We start from the raw sequence: 21,440 nt of genomic DNA, 5'->3' as shown, positions 1-21,440 counted from the left end.
TACGCACTACGCTACTATAAAATAATTATAAGAAAAAGGACTTATTCTAAAGAACGTTTAATACTTATTTCTACTAAAAAATACTACTAGTAAGTTATAGCCCCTTAACTAAGGTATTATTCGTACTTTCAAATTATATTACCGTTAAGATTAGCTTTACTACTACTATTAGAAGTTTAATAATAACGTTAACTCTTTTAAAACTATAAACGTTCTAAAGGTAGTACGCTAGGCACTTAAAGCTTAGGAAATAGTTATACTAACTATAATCGAGAACTATTAAATTAAATCTCGCGTTCTATCCGGTAATACTAATCTAATAACTAGAAATTAAGCTATATAGTCTAGCTAGTAAGATATTATATAAGTTAACGATTACGCCTTCCATAACGCGTATACTAAGGTTATATAGAGCTTAGATTATCTCTATTAAGCTAGTTATATTAGCGATAGGCCTATAGTCGCTTAAGTTATTAATCTACGAACTAAATACGTTAATAACCCGTATAACGATAAGGGTTTTATTTAACGCTTATATAACGCATATAGTACGGCTACTATTTATAACGAGATTACCTATCCTCCGGAAGAGAAGATTATAGCTAGTAGTACCCTATCTACGCTTAATACGCTTATTGCTTAGTGTTAATAGTAAGAGAACGATTAGGATAAGACTATCCGGCGTCTATAAGCCTTATGATTAACCGTTCGAGGTTGCCGAGTTGTTACTGCGAAGCAACGTACTTTAGATAGTATATTCATACAGCAATAGAATAGTACATCCCGTACTAATTAGCCGACGACGATATCTACCACAGTTCTATTAATAGCGTACAAGAATACCTCGATATATGCTTAGAATTGGCCTGAGAAAAGCACATTCTTATATCGAGGTTTTACTGTACTGAACCAGGAACGTTAGACGGGTGTAGCTAGTGCCCCGCACTTCGACTTATCGGCACGCCGACGATCAATCGGAGATCACCTTATGGCTGCCGCGAAGCCGCTAATGGTTACAAACCTGGAGAAGACTGGGGTTGTCCCTGACGCTCATCAACGTCTGTCGCATGACCTAAGCTGTTTCGATCATGCTAGCTGTCCTCGAGGAATGCTTATTGGCGTCGAGAGAGAAGGCTGAAAGTCGTGTCCGACAGTCTGCCGTTCGTGACTTTTATTGGCAGGGGCACAGGAAATGCAGCGTCCCTTCCCCAGTCTGTGCATCGAGTCCTGACAAAGGGTGCATCTCCCCGCTCCATAGAACTGAACGACGACCATGGTTTACAAACAACAAGTGTTCTCGACAAACATCGCTGCCTCGCTGCTCTAGAACAAGCCTGCAGACAAGTGAATTTCATAGCATCAGCTGAGAACAGGAGCCTTCCTCAGGTGTAGTGAGCGGATTCTAGCTGCTTCTTCACTCGTGATCGACGTGGTCCGAGCTTCACTACGACCTTGCAGCAGGACCCTTGATCACGACACTATCTTCGTGTTAACACCACATCTATCTTTACAGTACTTCCTGCTGTTCTTCCGTCTGTACCAACCACATTCAACCGCAAATACTTTTCAATCTGCTAGCACTGCAAGCCGAGCATACTTGTAACACCTTTCAAGCAATCCTGCACACCAATTTCTCTACAATAGTAAGTCTGCTGTACCCTAGCTACCCCTCACGTGAGCATCTTGCAGGACGTCAGGTCTTGAATCTGACACAAAAACATGCCCTGACTTGATGCAAGCGAGACTAACATATTGCACAGTGACTAGAACTGTCAAGAACAACGACCGAAACCACGCCGGTCTCGCTGACGGTACTGCCGTACCTGAAGATCGTCTTCCTCGCTACTTCGCCAAATCTGGTCACGTCGACGCTGATCCAAAGGGCATCAAGAAGCAGGGAGGTGGCCGAGGCAACTGGTAGGTCGACACAATATGAAGTTACAGGTTGAATCACTAACTGTCACAGGGGCACTCTTACCGACGAAGCCGACGACTCCGGTTACGCCTTTGCCAACCACCGACGTCGATCCAACAGCAGCACCCAGGCCTTGAACGATTTTAAGACCAAGTTTGAGGCAGTTGACCAAGAACCTGTCTTCGAAGAAGGACTCCACGGTCCCACCGACGACGATCTCGAGCAGGCTTCGACCCTCAGCAAGGAGGATACCAACTCCAGCAACTACTCTGCCAGCGTCGACTCCGACGAGGGCGTAAAGAGAATGTAACTTGTACAATATTATGAAGGAACGAGTGAACGAATTATGGGCTCTGTTAGCTGATTGCTAGTGTGGGCAGGCGGTATGCTGTGCAAGATGGCGTTGACTTGAGCTTATAACCGTGGACTGCGCATGGGGAGGTTGAGCTTTGCATCTGGCTCTTAGGCGGAGCTGAACTGAGCTGGACTGTATGACAACGGCATGGCATACAACACATAATTACAACGAAACGATGGATTCGTCCAGATGTATTAGCACACATGAGGACACGTTCAATCTCTCAGTCCATAGCACAGCTGCTATGTGACAATCTATACTTCCAGAATGGCTTGTCCCTTGCTGTGAACGTGGCTCCGTGCTCTCTTGCGTCCCTCCGTGAGCAGGCATGGATTGAAGTGATACGTCGAAGCACGAATTCCTGTAAGCCAAAGATACATGGAGATCAACAAGGCGCTGAACGCGGACCTGTAGTTATCGAAGCAACATTTGCATGCTCATCATGCTTATCAATAGTCGAAACGCTGTCCACCTGGACCGCGAGACGCAGCAGGCTTGTTCGTAGTAGCTCCTGGCTCGTGAATTAAACATGCAGATACGTGAGTGCAGTTGCGACCACTGATCTCATAGCGGATGCCACGCTGGTAGAGATCAATCCTTGAACACCCGAATAGTTTGTTTCACTTCAGCAGACGACGTGAGAAGGTTAAAACAACAGGCTCGAACTTGGGCTTGAGGTTTTCAGGAAGAGGTGTGGCTTCAGACGCTGTGCTTCGCCGTATTCATCCTCAGCCTTATGCGCTCCGAAATGTTGCTCGTCGTGGTGCATCCATCATCCACAGGTTCGAGCTAACAGCTCGACGACACTTATCATCGGCACCAGCAGTCCCTTGCGAGCACGATACGGCGGAGGCGCATCATTGTGACATAGTCGTGCGAACGATGAAGTCGTGAAGTTCACGGTTACCACCTCGACATCCTGTACAGATAATCGCATCTAGTTTCCGCATCCTCAACGATATCCTCTGCCCGTCATGCAGAAAACCGTTCGCATAAACCTACAAGCTCGCAAGAACCTCCTGAAGAAGAGTCACAAGGATCAGATCGCAGCAGCTAAGCAGGAGTGGAATCAATACCACCAGCAGAAAAATACCATCGACAAAAAAGCACGCCAGTACGTGAAAGAAGAGCGAGCCAATCGACGTGAGGACTGGATACTTGGACCTTTGGCTCCGAATCGAAACGTCGGTCAAGGCAAGGGTACCTTTGGCACAATTGATGTCGACCTGATACAGTCGCCTGCCATACCAAAACAAGTGAAGGGGGATCCCAAATTTCCTGGCTACGATGCGGTAAACTACGAGAAGAAGAAAGGTCTTGCCTTCAGAGGCGATACTATTGTTGGCAACGTGGTAGCTGGCGATCGGGTAGTTGTTGTGCATGGTCCGGAAAGGATAAGGGGAAAGATCGGGCATGTGTCGAGTGTGGACTATGATAGGGAAGAACTAAGGATTGAGAATATCAATCTGGTAAGTCTTCATCGTCTATCATCGCGCGAGAAGAAGGCTTCGATACTAATACACCCACCACATAGGCCGATATCAAGATCCCTCCAACAGCACCGCAGCCTCCAGCAAGCGAACACAACCCCGATCCCGCCCTCTACAACACCATGGAGATGCCCATACCTATGACCCATGTGCGCCTCATCGCCGCGATGGACTTCCATGACAACGGCATCCTTAAGGACGTTATAGTCCGCCACGTTCATGCCGCCGAACCCTACGGTCAGCGCTCGAACGGTTCGAATATCCCTGCGCATACGAGATACATCACTGGCAGTGCTCAGCACAGTCCAAATGGGAAGGATATCGTAATCCCATGGCCGGAAGAGAACATCGAGAACGTCTTCAAACACTCTGAGCCTGATACCGTGCGGGATGTCGTTGAAAAAGACACGTGGCTTCCGGGCGTGCTGAATGACCCGCTTGGTTATCACTTTGAAGTGGGAGAAAACACGAGGCTCGCTGGCCAACCGACTGCGGCTTACACTCTAGGTCTAGTGACGAATAGGCAAGAGGCGGACAACAAGCAGCGGGCCGGTTTGAGCGGTTTTGTCCATCAGGACAAGTTAGATGTGAGGCGGACAAGGATCGCAAGAGGTATCTTGGATGAGCTGAGACCTAAGGCGCAGAGGGCGAAGGCACTCCACGATGACAGCGAATGGGTCAAGAGGAAGATGCTAGAGGATGCAAGAGCTATCTGGTGGCGTGACAGAAAGGTCCTGAGTCCTGTTGCCGAGGCGGCGGAGAGGGCACTCCAGGAAAGGAGGAGGCAGAAGGAAGAACAATTGAACAAGGAGTTCGGTGAGGTGAAGCCGACGATTTGGAAAGCGGTCGCCATCCCGACGATGGCACCCGTGTCGCAACAGATGAGACTGCCAGTGGAGACGAGGGACTTAATCAAGAGCATGCAGGCTGCGAGTCTCAAGACGAAATACAACAAGCCGGACACCAAATTCAGTAAGAGGCTGACGAGGATGGCTTAACGAACACGCCTCCCTGAATCCTAGCTGCTCTATTCTCTCGAATCTTGGTACTGCGAGGCATCACCAGCGTCGATTCGATCCGACAGCCTCGTTACTCACCATGTACAGCAAGTTCCGTCCACGATTTCTCCAAGATTTCAGGCATGCATTGTATACATAGCATAGATAGTTTCAAATCCCCCGATGCCTACCGATATCAAACTCGATTCTCTTTAGTATTCTTACAAAGTGTAGTGCTTTTGACACCCTTGATCTCGCGACCTCTATCCACTTGCCACAAGAACACCATCTCATGCCTGCCCACTCATTGTCCATCGGTCGTAGCTGCTTTCCACGATGATTAGATCGTGCCTTCCCGCTGCCCCTATCGAGTCGCAACTCCCATTCTCTGCTGGCGATGCTGGGTAGTCCCTTCCTCGACTATTGAGCGTGCATGGTCGTTCCTTCCTTCTCCTCACGTTCTTGGTTGGTCGTACCTGCCTGATCACGCGCATCGTGCCTGCCATTTCTTAACCTTGGTCGTTCCTTTCCTCCCTCTTAATTCCGCTTGATCGCGCCTTTCTCACCTACGGATTGTGCCTTCCGCCAACTAACCTAGCTGGCCGCGGCTTCCAGGGCTAGCCTGTCGTGCCTGCCTCCCATCATACCGTCCCCTCCTCGTGCTTATTACTGATCGCGCCTTTTCCGTCTTACTCCTTTGGTCATCACTTCCTTCTCTATGACTGTAGTCGCGCGTCCTCAACTTGTGTTTAGTAGGCCATTCCTGCCGTATTCATCGGTCGTGCCTTCCATCGGTACTGATCGCTGATCGTGCCTTCCGCATTCGTTTTTGTTGCTGGCGTCTTCCTCGTCTACGCCTGTACCTTCCTTCTCTGGCGATTACTGGTCGTTGTTTCCTCGGTTGTTGGTCGTTCCGCCACGCCTGGTGGTCGTGCCTTCCCCATCTGTCGGTTGTGCCTGCCATGCCCATGGGTAGTGCCTTCCTTCTATATCCGTTGTACCTTCCTTCTCTGTCGGTCACTGGGTGCACCTTCCCAACTCTGCTTCTGGGATGCGACTTCCTTGGTGTACTCAGGCGGCCGTGCTTTCCTCTGTCATCGTAACAGATCGTGGTCCCCTTTGCAGCACTCAATTGTTACTACGAGCAGGGACTGGAGCGGAGACTCATCCAAGGTGCTTAGTAGCACAGCAGAAGCAGTGGGGTCAAAGCAATGTCTTTCGCGCCTCTGGCCATAAGGTTTGGGATGACAGGATGGTCCGAACTCCGGTACCATTTGTGCGACGACATAGATCGTCATTGCTTGAGATTCGAAGGTCTGGATTGATGTGATCGCCTGTATCATGTAACGACAGCTCCGACATATTCTATCTTTCTACTCAGCAGCCTGTTCTTCCCATTGTTCTGGATACTTCGCACAGCGCCCATATTCTGCTTCTCTAGCCCTTGACCTTGGCTGACCCTCGTCAAATCCGCATCTTCCAGACCTCTCCATTGTACCAGGAACCTGCCCACCATGAACCGCAGTATCTTTCCGCTTAGACTGAGTGTCTTCACACGCGCCCACGATTCGATGTAGATGCTTCGCATTGCGCCTCCTCCTTCTGCACTTGGACTGATAGGTGCAAGGCCAAGGAACATAAGGAGTACTGAGGCGATGATGAGGATCACGGCCGTTGCTGGGCCGTTGGTGAGAATGAGATCTGGGTAGGTACTCAGTCTCGAGCCTGCAGTGCTGGTTTTGTCCCTACGATCGCGATGTGTCCCCCTCAGAACCTGTATGCAATCCCACAGACACTGTAGACCGCTGAAAGGCGCAGTATAGATTGGTTGATGGATTTTCCTCGCCCTGTGTACGGTCACAATATCCCACTGGCACTTCGACACCGTCTCTTCTGTTGGTCGTAACCACTCCTCGAAGCGCTTTGTTCGCTCAGCGCTAAACGCATCCCCACTACTGACCACCCACGTCCGTCTGTCGAAGCGACTATTCAAGTACTCAGCTCCCAAGTTCTGCAAAATCGACAACATCTCAGATGTATGTCCGCCCGACCCCAGCACAACAAGTAGATGTCCCTTCCGCCTCTTTTCCTTGTTCACGTTATGACCCGTCTGTTTCGCTGGCTTCGGCCGGTTGAGGATGAGCGCTAGCCGGTAGAGAGCAAACAACAGTAATGAGAGAAGAGCGTAGGAAGTAGCGATCAGCACAAGGGCGTAGCGGTAGTGGACGACAAGGAGCGTCAACCGCTGGGCGCCGCGGCGGAAGGAGGACACAAGCGAGCTCATGCTGTGCTGATGGGAGCTATCTGACAAGCAATTATCATACAACACGAGGTCCAGCCATCTGTCAGCAGCGGAGGCTGCGCAGAGACTGCAAAGCTAGACGATCGAGAGGTTCAGCAAGTTGTGGAACGAAGCTGGACATTGTGCGGAAGGTTGAATTCGAGCAAAGAGGACGAAGTTAGTCACGATGGGATTTCAGAGGTTGTCACACGCCATTGCCAACTGACGTGGTCAGGCTTTCGGCCGTTCGTAGTTTCCGTGAAGCAGAAAGTGAGCCTGTGCTGGAGGCAGCATGTTTATGTGTAGACCACGGCTGCGTCCTGCTGCTAAGTTAGCACATGCTTTGGTTGAGGTCAATTGTGGTCAATGTTGGCCTCAGGCAGTAATCAGAGTGGAAATGCTGGGGGGTTAATACTGGCTGGCCAGGCTCGACAGGAAAGAAGTATCAAGAGAGTGGAGATTCAAAATGCAGTATATTCAAGTAATTTCAGTGAGCTTCATTGATGGGTTCGAGCCCATTGGAGCCGTTGTTAACTGGGCCTTCTTCGCTGAAACGCGCAACAATCCTTGGCCAAAACTTATACAGCGAGAGAAACGTTTTGAGTCGAGAATCGTGAAGTGGCAGAACTCAGAGAGCACCAACAGCAAATCTTGTTGGAAACGTCCACCTTTTTCATAGTCTCCATGAACCCTATGCTTTTCCTGTTGAGCAAAGAATCGTTTTTGTTGTCCTTATGGCAATGCAGTGTCGCGCAAATGCAATCATCTCGCTCAGAAGCCATTCCCACCCACGTATGCACGTAAAGATTATCATCAAGTTTGTCCTCCCATATATTTTGGACAACATCCATCCCACGTGTAGGTCCATTTGGACTATTTTGCTCCTTGTGTGCGCCTCGTCATACATTCAAAACTTGATCACATTCCTCGCGTACGCCTCGCCTATTCTATAAAAAATGGGTATCACTGCTCGAAGCGAATGTCGCTGCAAGGTCGAAGCTGTTTCGTTGCATCGTTCTTGCAAGGTGTCGTGACCGGCACGACCGTGGCGACCGATATTGCAATCGTTCATGCTGTAGCCTTCTTCGGCCCTCCCATCATCACCACGTCCTCTTCGTCAGACGATTCTTCGTCGTCTCCGTCATCCTCGGAATAATTGCTCTGTTCTTCGAGGGGCTTACCCGTCGCTGTTGGAACCTTTGTTCTGCCATGCTCAGTAATAGTATCAGCTGTCCGCATATACTCAGGTTCGATGCCAGCAACGTGAGCGTCCTTCACGTAGTGCTCTTTGTACTCTGCAGATAAAAAGTTCTCTTCTGGAGGTGAGGATGCACCTGAAGTCGCCACAAAGCTGTGGTTCGACATGCTTTGTGTCACACTACTAGTAGTGAAGTCCTCCATCGAGGACGGATTCGTGCTCATTATAGGCCTGTTGTGAGAGGCATCCAGATCCAAAGGCGACTGCATTGGGTCCCGTTGCAACAATGACGCTCGCTTTTCTTTCAATGTCAAATCGTCGGGCGAAGGGGGACATTCAGATCCACTCGGTGGTTCATCGTTTCCGCTAGACAGCACGACCTTCTCGGCTTCCAGCTGCGCCTCCTTGATATGCCGGCGGCGGTTGACCTCTTGAGCCTGAGAAAAGGCCTCAGTCGATGACATCGGTGCCTGGCGATATTGATCGGAGGGAAATATAGTCGCGGATGGAGTCGGATCGGATGGTTGCTCCATGGGGTGAAGAGTCTCGAGATTCTCGACGGTGCCTGTCGCTGAGGTGGTGCTTATTGCTGTGGTGGGTTCAGACCTTTGCTCGTTATCCGACGAACGGCGACTGACGGACGGTGAGCGATCGCTACGAGGGCTACGTCGATCCCGGCTAGCAAGTCTCGTCAGGGTTCTGGCCGTACCTTCCCACAGTCCCTCCACCTTAGCCCTCAGGCCTGTGTCAAAGTTGTTGGACATTTCATGCTCGCGTGGAACACCGAGAGATATTTGTGGGTTGACTTGGCTTGCTCTGATGGTCCTGACAGAGTCGGCCGTAGACAAAGCAGATAGCCCGCGGTCGGGCAGCTTAGGCCTTTCTTCCGTAACAGGCGGCGTCTGCGGTGGGAAGAGTGGCGAAAACCCAGGTTTAGGGGTCTCTCCTGCAAAGTAGGATGGTAGCTCTTGGTTGTCGGGACTAGCCGTCTGACTTTGTGCGAGAGGGTGGCCAGAGTTTTCCCGGGAGCGGTGCAGAGCATTGACTAGTTCATCAGGCGGCAAGCTAGTTCGACGTGTTTCTCGACCCCTCTCGGCTTTGCCAAGTGTACTCGTGGTGGAGCTTGCTGGGGAATGAACCGACTCGCTTGATGTACTTGCTGCCGTGTTGATACTTGTGCTTTGTCCTCGCTTCCTGCCGCCCGTGATGGACTTTATTAGATTCCCTCCGGCGCGGACAGTAGCTCGAGCCATCTCCGTCAAAACACTACGCTTCACGACAGCACTTGAGATTTCTTTCTCATTTGGTTCGATGATCTTCTTCTTCCCCTTCTCGAGAACTTCGGGTGATTTTAGGAATTGGTCTTGGTCAACAAGATTTTCAAGGACCCATCGATGTTGTTTAGCCTCAGCTATAGTGATCCGCTTAGCAGGGTCTTTCACCAATAGCCTAGCAATCAAATCTCTCAAGGTTTCAGGGACAGTCTCAAATGTGAGCTCAAAATCCAGACGCTTGTTGCTGTTAATCGGTGTGCTAGTATGGACCACAGGTGACGGGCTGGTTGTGTCCACTGGAACAAGTCGTGTCTTAGGTAGGACTGGATCGGTAGTGCAAACAGCTTCATGCAAACCTACCTCCTCTGAGGGCCAAAAGGGCAGACGAGCGTATACCATAGCATAAAGCGTGATGCCGAGAGCCCATAGATCGATTGCACCCGTTATCTTTGGAGTTTTGCCGTGAAACGGAGTCAGATCCTCATAGCACAGCTCTGGTGCCCAAAAGCCCGGCGTCCCGACGGAACGCGCAAGCTCCCTTTCATCGTCCAATGGCCTGGCATCCTTCTCTTGAACTTTGTCATCTGACTCTGCTTCTTCTTCTGTAACAGGTTGGCCGAAGTAGGAGACACCAAAATCAGAGATCTTGACACTGCCGTCACTGCCCACTAGCAGATTGGAAGGTTTGATATCACGATGAATAATCCCGATAGCGTGAAGGAATTCCAGGCCAAGAAGTACGTCTCGAAACGCCCGTCTAGCTTCATCTTGCGTCAAAGCAGGAACATAAGAAGTTTCTTCGTCGTCTGGCTCGTAGTCCAGTTCAGACGACATATGAGACATCGCAGTGGCGACACTTTGCTTCCGCTCAGGTTTGTAGGTTGAGTCATCAATGTACGGCCCATACATACTTCCAGCGAGAGAATGAGGAGCATGGACTGAATAATCGTCGTAGGATTGAGTTCGACTAGGGATCATATGTTCAGAGTGAGAGGCAGAATAGGCGATTGATCGCGCTTGGGAGACAGAGCGCTCCAAATCCTGACCTTCCTCATCGACGTCGTCTTCAAACTGGTAATGTGAGACGCTCGACCCATGAGGTAGGTGCTTGCGATTCTTCTCGAGGCCCTCATGCTTCATGGCTGCCATGTTTACCAACCATTTGTCTTGCTCCGAAGGCTCGAGCGTAAGGCTAATGTTCTTGCGCTCAGACTCGAATCGAGCATTGTTGATCTTCAGTATGATGGGAACACCAGGTTTGCGCCACTTGATCTCCCCATTCTCAACATACTCGAGCACAAGGTAGACCTTGTTCTTGTTGGGATCGTCGATCACCTCGAGGAGACTGACCACATTCGGGTGTCGAGCTTTCTTGAGAATGGCAACCTCGCGCTTGGTCTGATCCTGAGGCTCGCCGAGGCGGCCGAGACGACGCTGTTTGGAGTATCTGGGCACAATCTTTATGGCAACCAGCAAGTTATTCTCAATGTCACGACCGAGCTTGACCTTGCCATGCTCGCCACGCCCAAGTTCTTTCCTAATCTCGTAGGTGTTGACGATCTTATTGCCGGTGAACATATCATGATCCACCTCTGCGGTATGAGTTTCTTTGGGGACCTGTAGATGATGAAGCTGAGGACTCGCTGCCCGGTGCGACTCCTCATCGAGGGGGTTATGCTCGCGAATGGCAAGCGGCGAGAAGAGACCAGGACTCGCCATTGGAGTGTTGTCCGCTGTGCGCGCAGAGTATGATCTTGCTGATCTGCCTGATGCCGACATGTCTACGTGAGATGGATTCTGCCATGGATACGCACTGTTGGAGCGCAACGCTGGAGACGGCCGACGGGGATAGGGTGCGGACGGCGACAATGCAGCGAAAGATTGGTCTGGAAAGCCAGGATGCTCACCATTGCCATTCATATTCCTTCTAGATATCAGAGGCGCGACAGACTGTGACATTGAGACGGACTTGGCGTGGTGTCGAGCAGACGTAGGCGATCCAGGAGCCTTCGTAGACGCTGCTCGCCGGACAGAACTGCCCGAAGCAACGTCAGGTTCTTGATCTTCCCGCTCGGCGAGAGTATGTAAAGAGCCATGCGACGATGGTACCGATGAATTGGGCAGTCTCGATGCTTTCCGAGGAGCCGGAGAATGCAGCAATGGACGTGTGAAGTACGGGTTCACTCCTTGGTCGTGCGAGAGGTATGTGCTTGGCGATGCAGTGGCAGGCGGTAGGATAGCAACAGGGGACTTGGCCGGTGTCGCTGAGGCTGAATTTGGTACCTCTAGAGTCTGAGAAGCGGGGATCGGGTGGATCGAACCTTCGTTCAGAGTCGACTTGCCCCCGGACACTGTATCCTGCTCACTGGCCAGAGGCGTGACGACATCCTTATCCGGCAGTCCCCCATCTTGACTTGAATCGGTCGCATCTTGTCCAGCGTTCGAGGCATGCCCATTCATTATGCTATTGTTGTCCGTTTCGATGTCGAAACTCGGCTGGTCCGAATTTGCCATAGACAGAGACGCCTGTCTACCAGGCTTTCAGGTTCGTTCATGCGAGTGTTCCTTCTCGATTCAACTCCCTCACCATATGAAGCGCGGCTCTTTCAAGATCCTGGGTCCATCGAACGGGCTGCCAAACTGGCTTCCTAGTCCGCCACAGTCAGACCTGTCGAGGATGTCCCAGAATATGCCCAAAGCTATCAGCGATCACGGAGATGTCGAGTATCTGGTGAACCTTGGTGAAGAGGCCGGTCGTACTAGTTGAATGATTCTTCGATGGAGGACAGCAATAGTCTTGAGTGAAGTGTTTGGTGTGCACGTTGTACGGATATCGTGACAATATGGCTTGCAGCAGTTGACAAACGTGTACAAAAAGCCGACCGATTAAGACGTAGGATAATATGGAATCGTGACGTTGGTATGGTAAATCACACGAAGGAAGGAAGACAGCATCATGTCGAGCGAAAGAGTGAGCGGCAGTAATGCCTGGAGCTGACTATGGCCGTCTTCATGCTGCTGCGCTTGCTGGTCGAGGTGGATTATTGAAAAGTGGCATGCGCCCGCAACTGCAGTTCACGCCATCCCAACACTGAACAAAGGTTGAGGAGCTTGTCCACTCACAGCCATGCAAAGAAGTTCGCCCAGCCCACCGTGACGATAGCCTCCATAATTAATGCCTACGCTACTTGCTAGCTTCTTATCATCATTCCACCTGCTGCACCTTCGAACCCTTGGGACAAGCATCAACAACAATTTGCTTTGATCATCATGATTGCTTTGCTAATACGGTAGTAGGAAGGTCGACGAGCTACAGGGTCAAAGCGCGCATATCATGACAATATCTAGGGCATGGTATCAAGGAACAGTGTTATTCCGTTGGCCACCAGCCCGTGTTATACTCGTAGTGTAGTGATCGGTACGGGACACAACTCTTGAAAGCATCGTGATCAGCGAGAAACCCTTTCGTGGAATTGAACTTCCGACTCGCAGCTGAGCTGCTTGCTTGGCCGCATAACGTAGTCTTGTACTATGCTCATCGTGCATTTGCGCATATACTTAGCGAGCAGGGAAGTGCAACCGATACTCGTATTCAAGTTGGGAGGGACAGACATGAGGCCGATGGTCGTCTCTTTCACCAGTAATGATTCTGTGGACAGCCAGCAAGCATCAGTGCTCTAGGACAAAAACGCCATACATCCATCATCTTAGCATCATCATTATTCACTGTCCAGCGTCACGAGCAGGCTCCGAGGTCTGAGGCTGCCTGATGTCGCGGCCATCGTGAACTTCGATTACTTCATGTCAACGCTCGTGATGTTGCCTTGTATGAGGCAATTCATGCAATACCGTCGGGACCATCAAAGCGCTCAACACTTTCACATGCGATAACTTCAGAAGCATAGGATCGGCATGATGATTATCTTTAAAAAGCGTGAACTCCATTGTTCTGCAGCGAAGCCTCCGATTTCCCAGCGAAAAAAGTGCCTGGAATATCACGCCCACTTCGCTCTAAAGCCAAGAGCAGATCCCCTGCGCATACGGAATTAGACATGCAGGTTAGCCGAGCGAATCCCTACCCGCAACGCTTTACTATGGCAGCACCACCTAAAGTTGTTTTCATGATGAGATGATATTTATATATATAATAATCTTAATAATAAAGAATATAAGGCCGCGCTAGTGATTAATATAGATAATTCTTAGTGTAATAAAACGATAATTACGTAGCCTATCTCTATTTATAACTTCTACTCGTTACTCCTCGTCCTTAGACCTAATAGGTAGGCCCCTTACTATATAATATACTACTTAGTAACCTTTCGTAATATATAAACTCTTTATATAATACTTATAATAATCGTGCGTCTTACTTTAAGCAGAAAGATAAGTATTCTCGCTAACTCGGTAGAGTAGCTACCTCTAAGGGATAATAGGCGCTATATACCTACTAAAGTTATAGTACTTCCTTATCTTTTAATATAACGGTATATAATTATTCTCTTTTACTTTATAAAGGCTCTTAATAAGTTATTTAAGGAATTACTCGCGTATACAATAATCCTAGCTTATATTCTTTTAAATATTCCTTTATATAATAAAGGTATTAGTATAGTAGAGATCTATCCTATATACTCCTGAAATGTTATAAAAGTTCTAGCTTAGCGCGGGCGGAGTTACGCTAGCTAGTCGGCGTGCATGCGCGCGTTGATGCCGGAATTTTTAGGTATTAGACCTAACTAGATGTTAACTTTGCACACTTTCATCGCAATGCGTAGCGACAACGAAAACTCGTATAGAAATGGCACTTGGTTCTTTGAAATCGTCGTATGAATCTAAGCATTTGCAAAGGTTAAACGAAAAGATTATCGTATCGCGTCGTCTGATGTAGGCGCGGAAACATGCGCCCGCAAAACCGCAGCCGTGCCTTACCGGAAGAGGAATATTACAGAAAGGCCTTTTAGGAGTATATGGGATAAGATAAACGATTTATCTCTTTATTTATTTAATTTAGCCCTAATATACGATTAATAAGAAAGCTTAGAGTTAGTTACTAATATCTATAAGCTCTTTTTAGGTATTATATTCTACTATAAGCTATAACTAGTAGATTTAAGTAAGGGTAAAGCTATTTAGATAATTACGAGTTTTATATAATACCTTATTACGATATAATACTAGTAGAGTAGCTATAAAAGAGTATACTATAGTTAATATAAATAAAGTTATTAATAATATAGCTTATTAGTTAGTTTAGCTTTAATAGCTTAGGAAATCGTATCTTTAGAGCTTATAATTTTACTAGGTAACCGAGGGCGTTTAGTTTAACTATTTTATAAACTATAATATTAAGTATTTATAAAGCTTTTACTAGTAAAATATTAGTAAAAAGGTTATTAACGAAGTATATAAACTTATATTATCGCTAGTAAGATATTAGTTACTTATAAAGAATAAAGATTACTAATCTAATCGATAGTAGTTTAACTTAAGTTATAGAGTATTTTTATTTATTTTATTTCTTTTATTATATTAATCTAGCTAGTAAGTTAATATATAAGCTCTTTAGTAGCTACTTAAGCCCCTACTAACTACTGAAAACGATAAAGTCGTATATAAGATCGTTTTAGTTAGCTAAACTATAAATAAGAAAGCTCTTATTTATAAATTTATAATCTATATTATAAGTATTAATTTAGTAATTATAGAACTTAATAGTTAACTTATTTATAGTAAAATAACTAAAGAGTATAAGCAGCTCTTATACACGGTTATATATTACGTTTAATACCTTCTTTACTTTTTAAAACTAGCGTACTACTAGGTTAGTACTTACTTCGTTATTATCGTTACTTTCTAAGTATATAAAGCGCTTAATAAACTTAAATTAATTATATAATATAAAGGTAGTTATATAGGCTTTAGTAGCTTAGAATTCTTATAGCTACGCTTTCTAAGGTAATTTCTTTATTATTTCTAGTTTAATAGTAATTGATCGTTATATCTTAATACCTATAATAAGTTTCTATATCTTCTTAAAGTCGAGGTAGTGTTTAATCGTATTATTAGTATATAATAGTATAACTCTCTATAATATACTAAAAAATAGTATAAAGAGTTTTAAAGGCGATAGTAATCTATATACTAGGTTAAATAAAGCTTAGCTTTCTTTATAAATAGCTATTAGAGGTATCTATTTCTCTACTAAAGTAGAGATCTAGGCTTATACTTTCTTAAATATAATAGCTTATACTTCTAATAGGTTAGTTATATCTTTAAACGCGTCTCTTACGCCTTACTCTTAGATATATTTATTAAGGTTATACTATAATTCGATCGGTAGTTTAACTATTACGATATTTATATCTAAATACTTAGAATTATAATACGAAAAGAACGCCGTAATAAAAAATAGTAAATTATTACTATACAATTTACTGTAGTTGTTGTTATTAAAGGTTGGTGAGAGTTGCGTGGTTATTAGCGCGAAAATCGGGCATGTCTAATTCCGTATGCGCAGGGGATGGGGTGTAATCGCGCAAACATCTCGCAATCAACCATCGATCAACGGCCCGAGCGGGCGTCTTAGCTTTGATAGCTGAAGGGAGATGCCGTAGCTATGCTCAATTGAATTCCGCACCCACTCGCTGACATGAGACCTGCAACGATACCAGATGCATCACGCATGGCAGCCCGACCGAAATTTCAGCTATCTGTACACGCTGGTGACCTTGTGCTTTGCCGAGCACGGACGACGTGGTCGCACTCACCTGTTGAGGCTGACAGGAAACCGGAGCAGCAACATGATACAAATCTGCGATACTGGTGCAAATATTGCACCTTGGTTACACAACATATCTGGTGCACTGTAAACCCCGCAATTTGAAAGGAAAGATAATATGACCTGTCACACAGCAGGGGATCTCCGATATAGTGTAAAGCACTACAATCCTCTGTCAGGCACATTTGATTGCTCGTTGTCGTTCGTCCACCATCGAGTTCCTTGCAGGCCTAGTGCAGCATCACTATTGGCCCAGTAGACCTCATTCTACATTCTTCAATTCTAGGCAAGAGTCGAACCAAGCACGGCTGAAGAGGGAGAAGTGCTTTCAGGCTAACGACAAGCCGCAGATTCTGTTCCAGACATCGCAGACAGGCTATGCACATACGGCATCTTTATGGGCTTACTAGCCTAACATGTGCAGGATCGAGAAATTAGTTCGTGCTTTATCGTTCGATCAAACGATAATAATGATTCAAAGTCTCCAGCCATGGATGGCCTCGAACAGTCGCTTGCCGAACGGTCATGCTGAAATCATCAACAAGACTGGCAGCCCTTTCAGCTGCAGCACCGCTTGGTATGGCATCGAGGGGGCATTAAAGCGTGATTGCGAAGCCACTACGGGTGTCGAGTCCGAGCACGATGTTGTTTGAGGGTGTGATCGACGATCCCCACCAATCTCATCGCCTGAAGAACGACAGTCGATGCCACACCAGCACTACTTGTACTACAGTGGATGGTGTGGCTACAGTACACAGGTCATGGTCGTAACATTCAAAACTTGGTGCTAAAAAGTGGGTCTGTCACAAATGTCTTTCTAAGCCACAAAACAGGCTTGGCATCTGGAAGAAGCTTCGATTAGCGACCGCTTCAGGGTCAGCACTCCTAGGCTTAAGGCCACTCTAGGCACCCAGTCCCTAAAGACATTACAGACTATGACGGTCTTTCTAAGGCCCACTTTTTACCACTAAGTTTTGAATGTCACGACCATGACCTGTAATCGGCTTAGCGGAAACCTTACTCCACAAGATTGTGCTTCTCCCTGGGGTAGACTATGGCTGAAACCATCCCTATCTCAAGGTTCCCTGAATGGCAGACACGTGGAAGGAAACATCGCAGGCAGTTCTGGTAACCCGAATGAAAACACCGATTCAAGTTGCAAGCACGGCCAATAAGAGCACCAATCCATACTACAACGTCAACTCGTTGAATCATGATACTCCAACTTGATGAGAAATGTCGTCAACAAAATGCAAAATGTGTTAGGTGCTGATGTTGCCCTCGGGAAACCTCGCTATCCTCAGGAAAGCGTGAACAATCTGTGCGACTCGGACTAATTCCAGACTCATACTGCTGCAATCAAGATCTTGATCTCATGATTAGCTTCCAGATCGAACATTCGTCTTGCATTGGTGGAAGGCTCAAAAGAGATCTTTGTGGCCAATACGCTACTCCGTGCTCAAAGGTACCACCAGAATCACTGGCACTGCACGTATGTTGCCCCTATGTTCGCGTGGACATTCTGGCGGATCTCCATATTAACATTCTCATTCGGGGTAGCCACTAATGTTGCGACGAGAACGCTACCGCGTTCAAAGTGAACATGCAGTTGCGTCGTTTCTGGCAGATAGAACGCGAGTTCGACGCTTGAATGACGTGAATAGATTCCTTTCTGCGCATCTTGCTGATGAGATACCCTGTGGGGCATGTTACCGGACGATTTGTCGACATGACCGGAGGATTGCATTACTGATATCGACTGGCGTGTTCTCAACTCTCTGGAGACGAACTGGAAAACGTGGGAAACTTCAAGGCAATAAGAAACATCCTCGAACCAAGCTGTTAGAGATATTAGTAGACCTCTTGTGATCGCTCTCGAGTTACTGCTATGCTTCCATCACTAGAGATGACGGTCAAGATAATGATCTGGCGGGAGCCACGCGAGCACTGGCCCTTTCGCATCGTCGTTGGAGTTTGTTAGGTCTGATTCCAACAAAGAATCAGCGCAGTGTGAAGCAGATCACCATGAGTAATTGCACGAGAAACAGCAGGCATTCGTTTCCCCATTAATACACGATTTGGTTGTTGTAATTCGCGCTCATGCTGTGATAAGACCCCTCGCTTGCAATAATGCTCTCGCCGGCTGAAACCAGAGGGTCAAAGATGTTGGTTGCAAGATATTCTTAAGCAGGAAAATAACGAGTCAGTAAGCTCGTCTTTGAGGGCTTGGCACTGAATGTTCTGCCCGTGACGTAGTGGCAGCTGCCAGCATAAATGCCGCCAAGCATCACTCTGTTCCTGCTCTGCTTTGTTACGTGCTACAAATTGGGCAATCGCGCGGTTGCTACGGAAAAAGGTTGACGCAAGACACGACTTCCGAAGCAAGCTTACATAAAGGTGTTCGGTCGTTTCTTTGCACCTTATGCTTGCTCAGTTAAGCCACCGTCATGGTTGACATTTCAAGCCCTCAGCCACTTGCAACTTCTGCTATTCTCACTCATCCAAGCTTCCGCAACGTCCAGAATGGATCGTGAAGCCAGTTCGTATCATCCACCAGTAATGTATGGAATACAACTATCTGGAATGAGTTTAGTTGCTCGACAACATCTTCTTTCAGCCAATCAAGGTCTCTTGCATTATTGGTAATGCTATATCGTGACTACTGAACCGACTTTCAGTCATAGCATCCCCTTAGATTTGTATGTTGCACTGCAGCACCGCAAGTACTAACGCGCTAGACGAAGCCGCATTTGACATGTATATCAAAGCATCAGGTAAGGATAGCAAGATCGAGATGGCACTGGAAACTTTGCAGCAGCTGCGTGTTGGGGACGTTCCGTTGCGTGAGCCCTGGTTTCAAGACAGGACGTTTCCATTCATACCACAGTCTATCAGGACTATTTAAACCTTGCTTATAACACGCGATCATGGCGGTGGCAATCGTCAATCGAGATCGCACTGAAGCGATCAAATCTGAGGCAAAGCTGTATTACAACAAGGAACTTAGCCCTGTACATCCAGAAGCAGCCCTGCAGCACCTTGTCTGGTGTCACCAAAGGATCACGAAGATGTCAAACCGAAAGAGGAAACAAGTCGCTGGTGGCACTGTGCCATTCAAGGGCGAGTTCTCCTTCGTCAACAAGGATGCCAGCAACATTGAGTCCAAAGACCATAACGCAGTAGTTTCGTTTCATGTGATGAATCGATATGAGAAGTGGAAGAAACAAGAACAAGCAAAGAAGCTCAGAGCCTCAGCAAACGTCCCTATCGATTCCACTTCGTCTGCCGAGAGTTCTCATGCCCCAGGGGTACGCCGCCAGTTCATGAACGATAGAATACCAGCACAAGTGATTCTGACCCAGACACAGCAGAAAGACGAAACCACGATCACTCCCTATCCACCAGAACCATGGCAAGTTGACCATGCGGAGCACTCCATGCTAGACCAGTCAGGACCAGGCTTCTTCGACGACTATACGCACGCTGAAGCTTCTGGTCCGAACGTACCCAGCCCTCAAATTAATGCAAGCCTTCCATATATGGGCGGTTTCGACGATGTTGGTTCTGCAACCCAAGATCAAGGTTCAGGTGTAGATACCACTGACTTTCCACCTCTTGTGGCAAGGATACTCTCATATGCCTCCGGTATTGTGATCCCATCAACGTGGCCCAATGAGGCAGGAAAAGCGAAGTGGACATATGAGAAATCGCGGACCTACGAGGAACTCGCAACCGTCACGGGAGATTCGTGCCACGCTTTAGCAATGCTTTGCTTCTACGCTACACTGATGGCCTCCGCAAACAACGACAAGGACCTTGCCTCGCAAGCGTGTTTCTTCCAGACACAAGCGATGGCTGAATTGAGAGTACGAGTAAACAGCCAATCGGGATCATACGAGCCTGCCACATTGAGAGCAATCCTCAAGCTGTTCTCGGCGGAAACGACACTGGACAATACCTCAACCGCACGAATTCATCTCAAGATGCTCCGCAATATTGTCAGCGCTGAAGGTGGCGTCATCCTCCTTGATTCGTGGTTTCGAGAGAATTTGTTGTCTGCAGATTGTTATTTCGCACTCAAATATGAGACACGACCGCTGTTCCCCGCTAGCGAGTGGACCCCGGGGCCTTTGAGTCAGCCATGGAAGACGCGCTTAGCGACTGCTCGAGTTACAGGAGATCACGCGCCTGGCGTGGACCCGGCCGTCGAGCATGCTACCCTGCGGAGCATCGTGACTGATCTTCGAGAGTTGTTCCGAGTGGAGAGATATGTCAATTCCCATGATGTACCTGGTGATGACCAGCTGCTTCGGTGGAGACAGCTTCGGAAGTTCGACTGTATCAGTCGTCTGGCCGACCATCAGCTCAATGTGAAGATTTATCCTCACCTATACCTGAGGCCAAAACTCCAGCTAGCCATTTGTGCGGCCGTGGCGCTGATGGCTGCCTTGGTGTTGGGCAGTCCGGAGCCCGTAAGATTTGGCTTGAAGCTTGTGACTGAGCTTCGAGGCAAGGTTGTTGAGGCAAAAAGTGAACTTGGCCAGGAGTTGGGCGAAGATGAAGAGGACAACGAATCCGACGCCACCAATGTCGTGTATTGGCTTCTCTATGTCGGCATGCTTGGTGAGAAAACACTTCCACTTCCACGACAAATGCTGTGGCTCGAGCGGGAGTTCCTACGAGCTTCTGAAGAGCTTGGACTAAGCACGGAGAAGGATCAGCAGGATGTGACAAAACAGTTGTTGTGCTCACCAGTATTATTTGAGGAGGTGCATGGTAAAAGATCCTACCGTACTGAGGAAGCTAGAAAGGGTGTATATGAAGCTTGTGGTATGAGTTGGCGACAGCCTCTCGAGCCTCCTGAGATGGGGAATTTGAGCGTTGAAGAGCAAGTCTAGAGTAGAGCGGGCAGGCAGCGCGCAGCTGGGACTAATGTGGTCCTTGGTGTTGCTATTTTACTAAATTGAAACTGTTCCGCAAGCTGGAGTCGACTTACATAGCGGTTGTAGCGCATATAGTGATGGAATATGTATGTGCCGCGAAAAGGGGCCGATGCGTACAGTTCCCTTTTTCGAATGCCCGATGACATTGCATATGTGCTGGCTTGCTTATATCCTAGATAGACTAATTTGTACACGCTCGACT

General features: G+C 47.7%; 5 protein-coding genes across 5 annotated transcripts; 3 read left to right on the top strand and 2 right to left on the bottom strand.

Annotated features, from left to right (window-relative positions):
- Window positions 1–988: 988 nt before the first annotated feature.
- On the top strand, window positions 989–2,225 carry PMZ80_001137 (uncharacterized protein; the record flags this gene model as incomplete). Its single annotated transcript, XM_064869584.1, has 3 exons — window positions 989–1,058; window positions 1,761–1,917; window positions 1,967–2,225. The coding sequence occupies 3 exons, from the start codon at window positions 989–991 to the stop codon at window positions 2,223–2,225; spliced, it is 486 nt and encodes a 161-aa protein (XP_064735081.1).
- Window positions 2,226–3,247: 1,022 nt separating this feature from the next.
- Window positions 3,248–4,761, top strand: PMZ80_001136 (uncharacterized protein; the record flags this gene model as incomplete). The annotated part of the gene is made up of 2 exons (XM_064869583.1): window positions 3,248–3,742; window positions 3,808–4,761. 2 exons carry the CDS (start codon window positions 3,248–3,250, stop codon window positions 4,759–4,761), a joined length of 1,449 nt encoding a protein of 482 aa, XP_064735080.1.
- Window positions 4,762–6,100: 1,339 nt separating this feature from the next.
- Window positions 6,101–7,045, bottom strand: ALG14 (UDP-N-acetylglucosamine transferase subunit; the record flags this gene model as incomplete). The annotated part of the gene is made up of 1 exon (XM_064869582.1): window positions 6,101–7,045. One exon carries the CDS (start codon window positions 7,043–7,045, stop codon window positions 6,101–6,103), a length of 945 nt encoding a protein of 314 aa, XP_064735079.1.
- Window positions 7,046–8,110: 1,065 nt separating this feature from the next.
- Window positions 8,111–11,974, bottom strand: PMZ80_001134 (uncharacterized protein; the record flags this gene model as incomplete). The annotated part of the gene is made up of 1 exon (XM_064869581.1): window positions 8,111–11,974. The coding sequence occupies one exon, from the start codon at window positions 11,972–11,974 to the stop codon at window positions 8,111–8,113; it is 3,864 nt and encodes a 1,287-aa protein (XP_064735078.1).
- A 7,248-nt stretch (window positions 11,975–19,222) lies between these two features.
- Window positions 19,223–21,193, top strand: PMZ80_001133 (uncharacterized protein; the record flags this gene model as incomplete). The annotated part of the gene is made up of 1 exon (XM_064869580.1): window positions 19,223–21,193. One exon carries the CDS (start codon window positions 19,223–19,225, stop codon window positions 21,191–21,193), a length of 1,971 nt encoding a protein of 656 aa, XP_064735077.1.
- Between the last annotated feature and the right edge of the window lie 247 nt (window positions 21,194–21,440).

The sequence above is a fragment of the Knufia obscura genome (assembly GCF_036327395.1).
Source record: "Knufia obscura strain CCFEE 5817 isolate CBS 148926 chromosome Unknown scaffold_1, whole genome shotgun sequence".
NCBI classification, from domain to species: domain Eukaryota; kingdom Fungi; phylum Ascomycota; class Eurotiomycetes; order Chaetothyriales; family Trichomeriaceae; genus Knufia; species Knufia obscura.
Note: the sequence above shows the minus strand (reverse complement) of the source record. Positions and strands in the feature narration are given on the sequence as shown.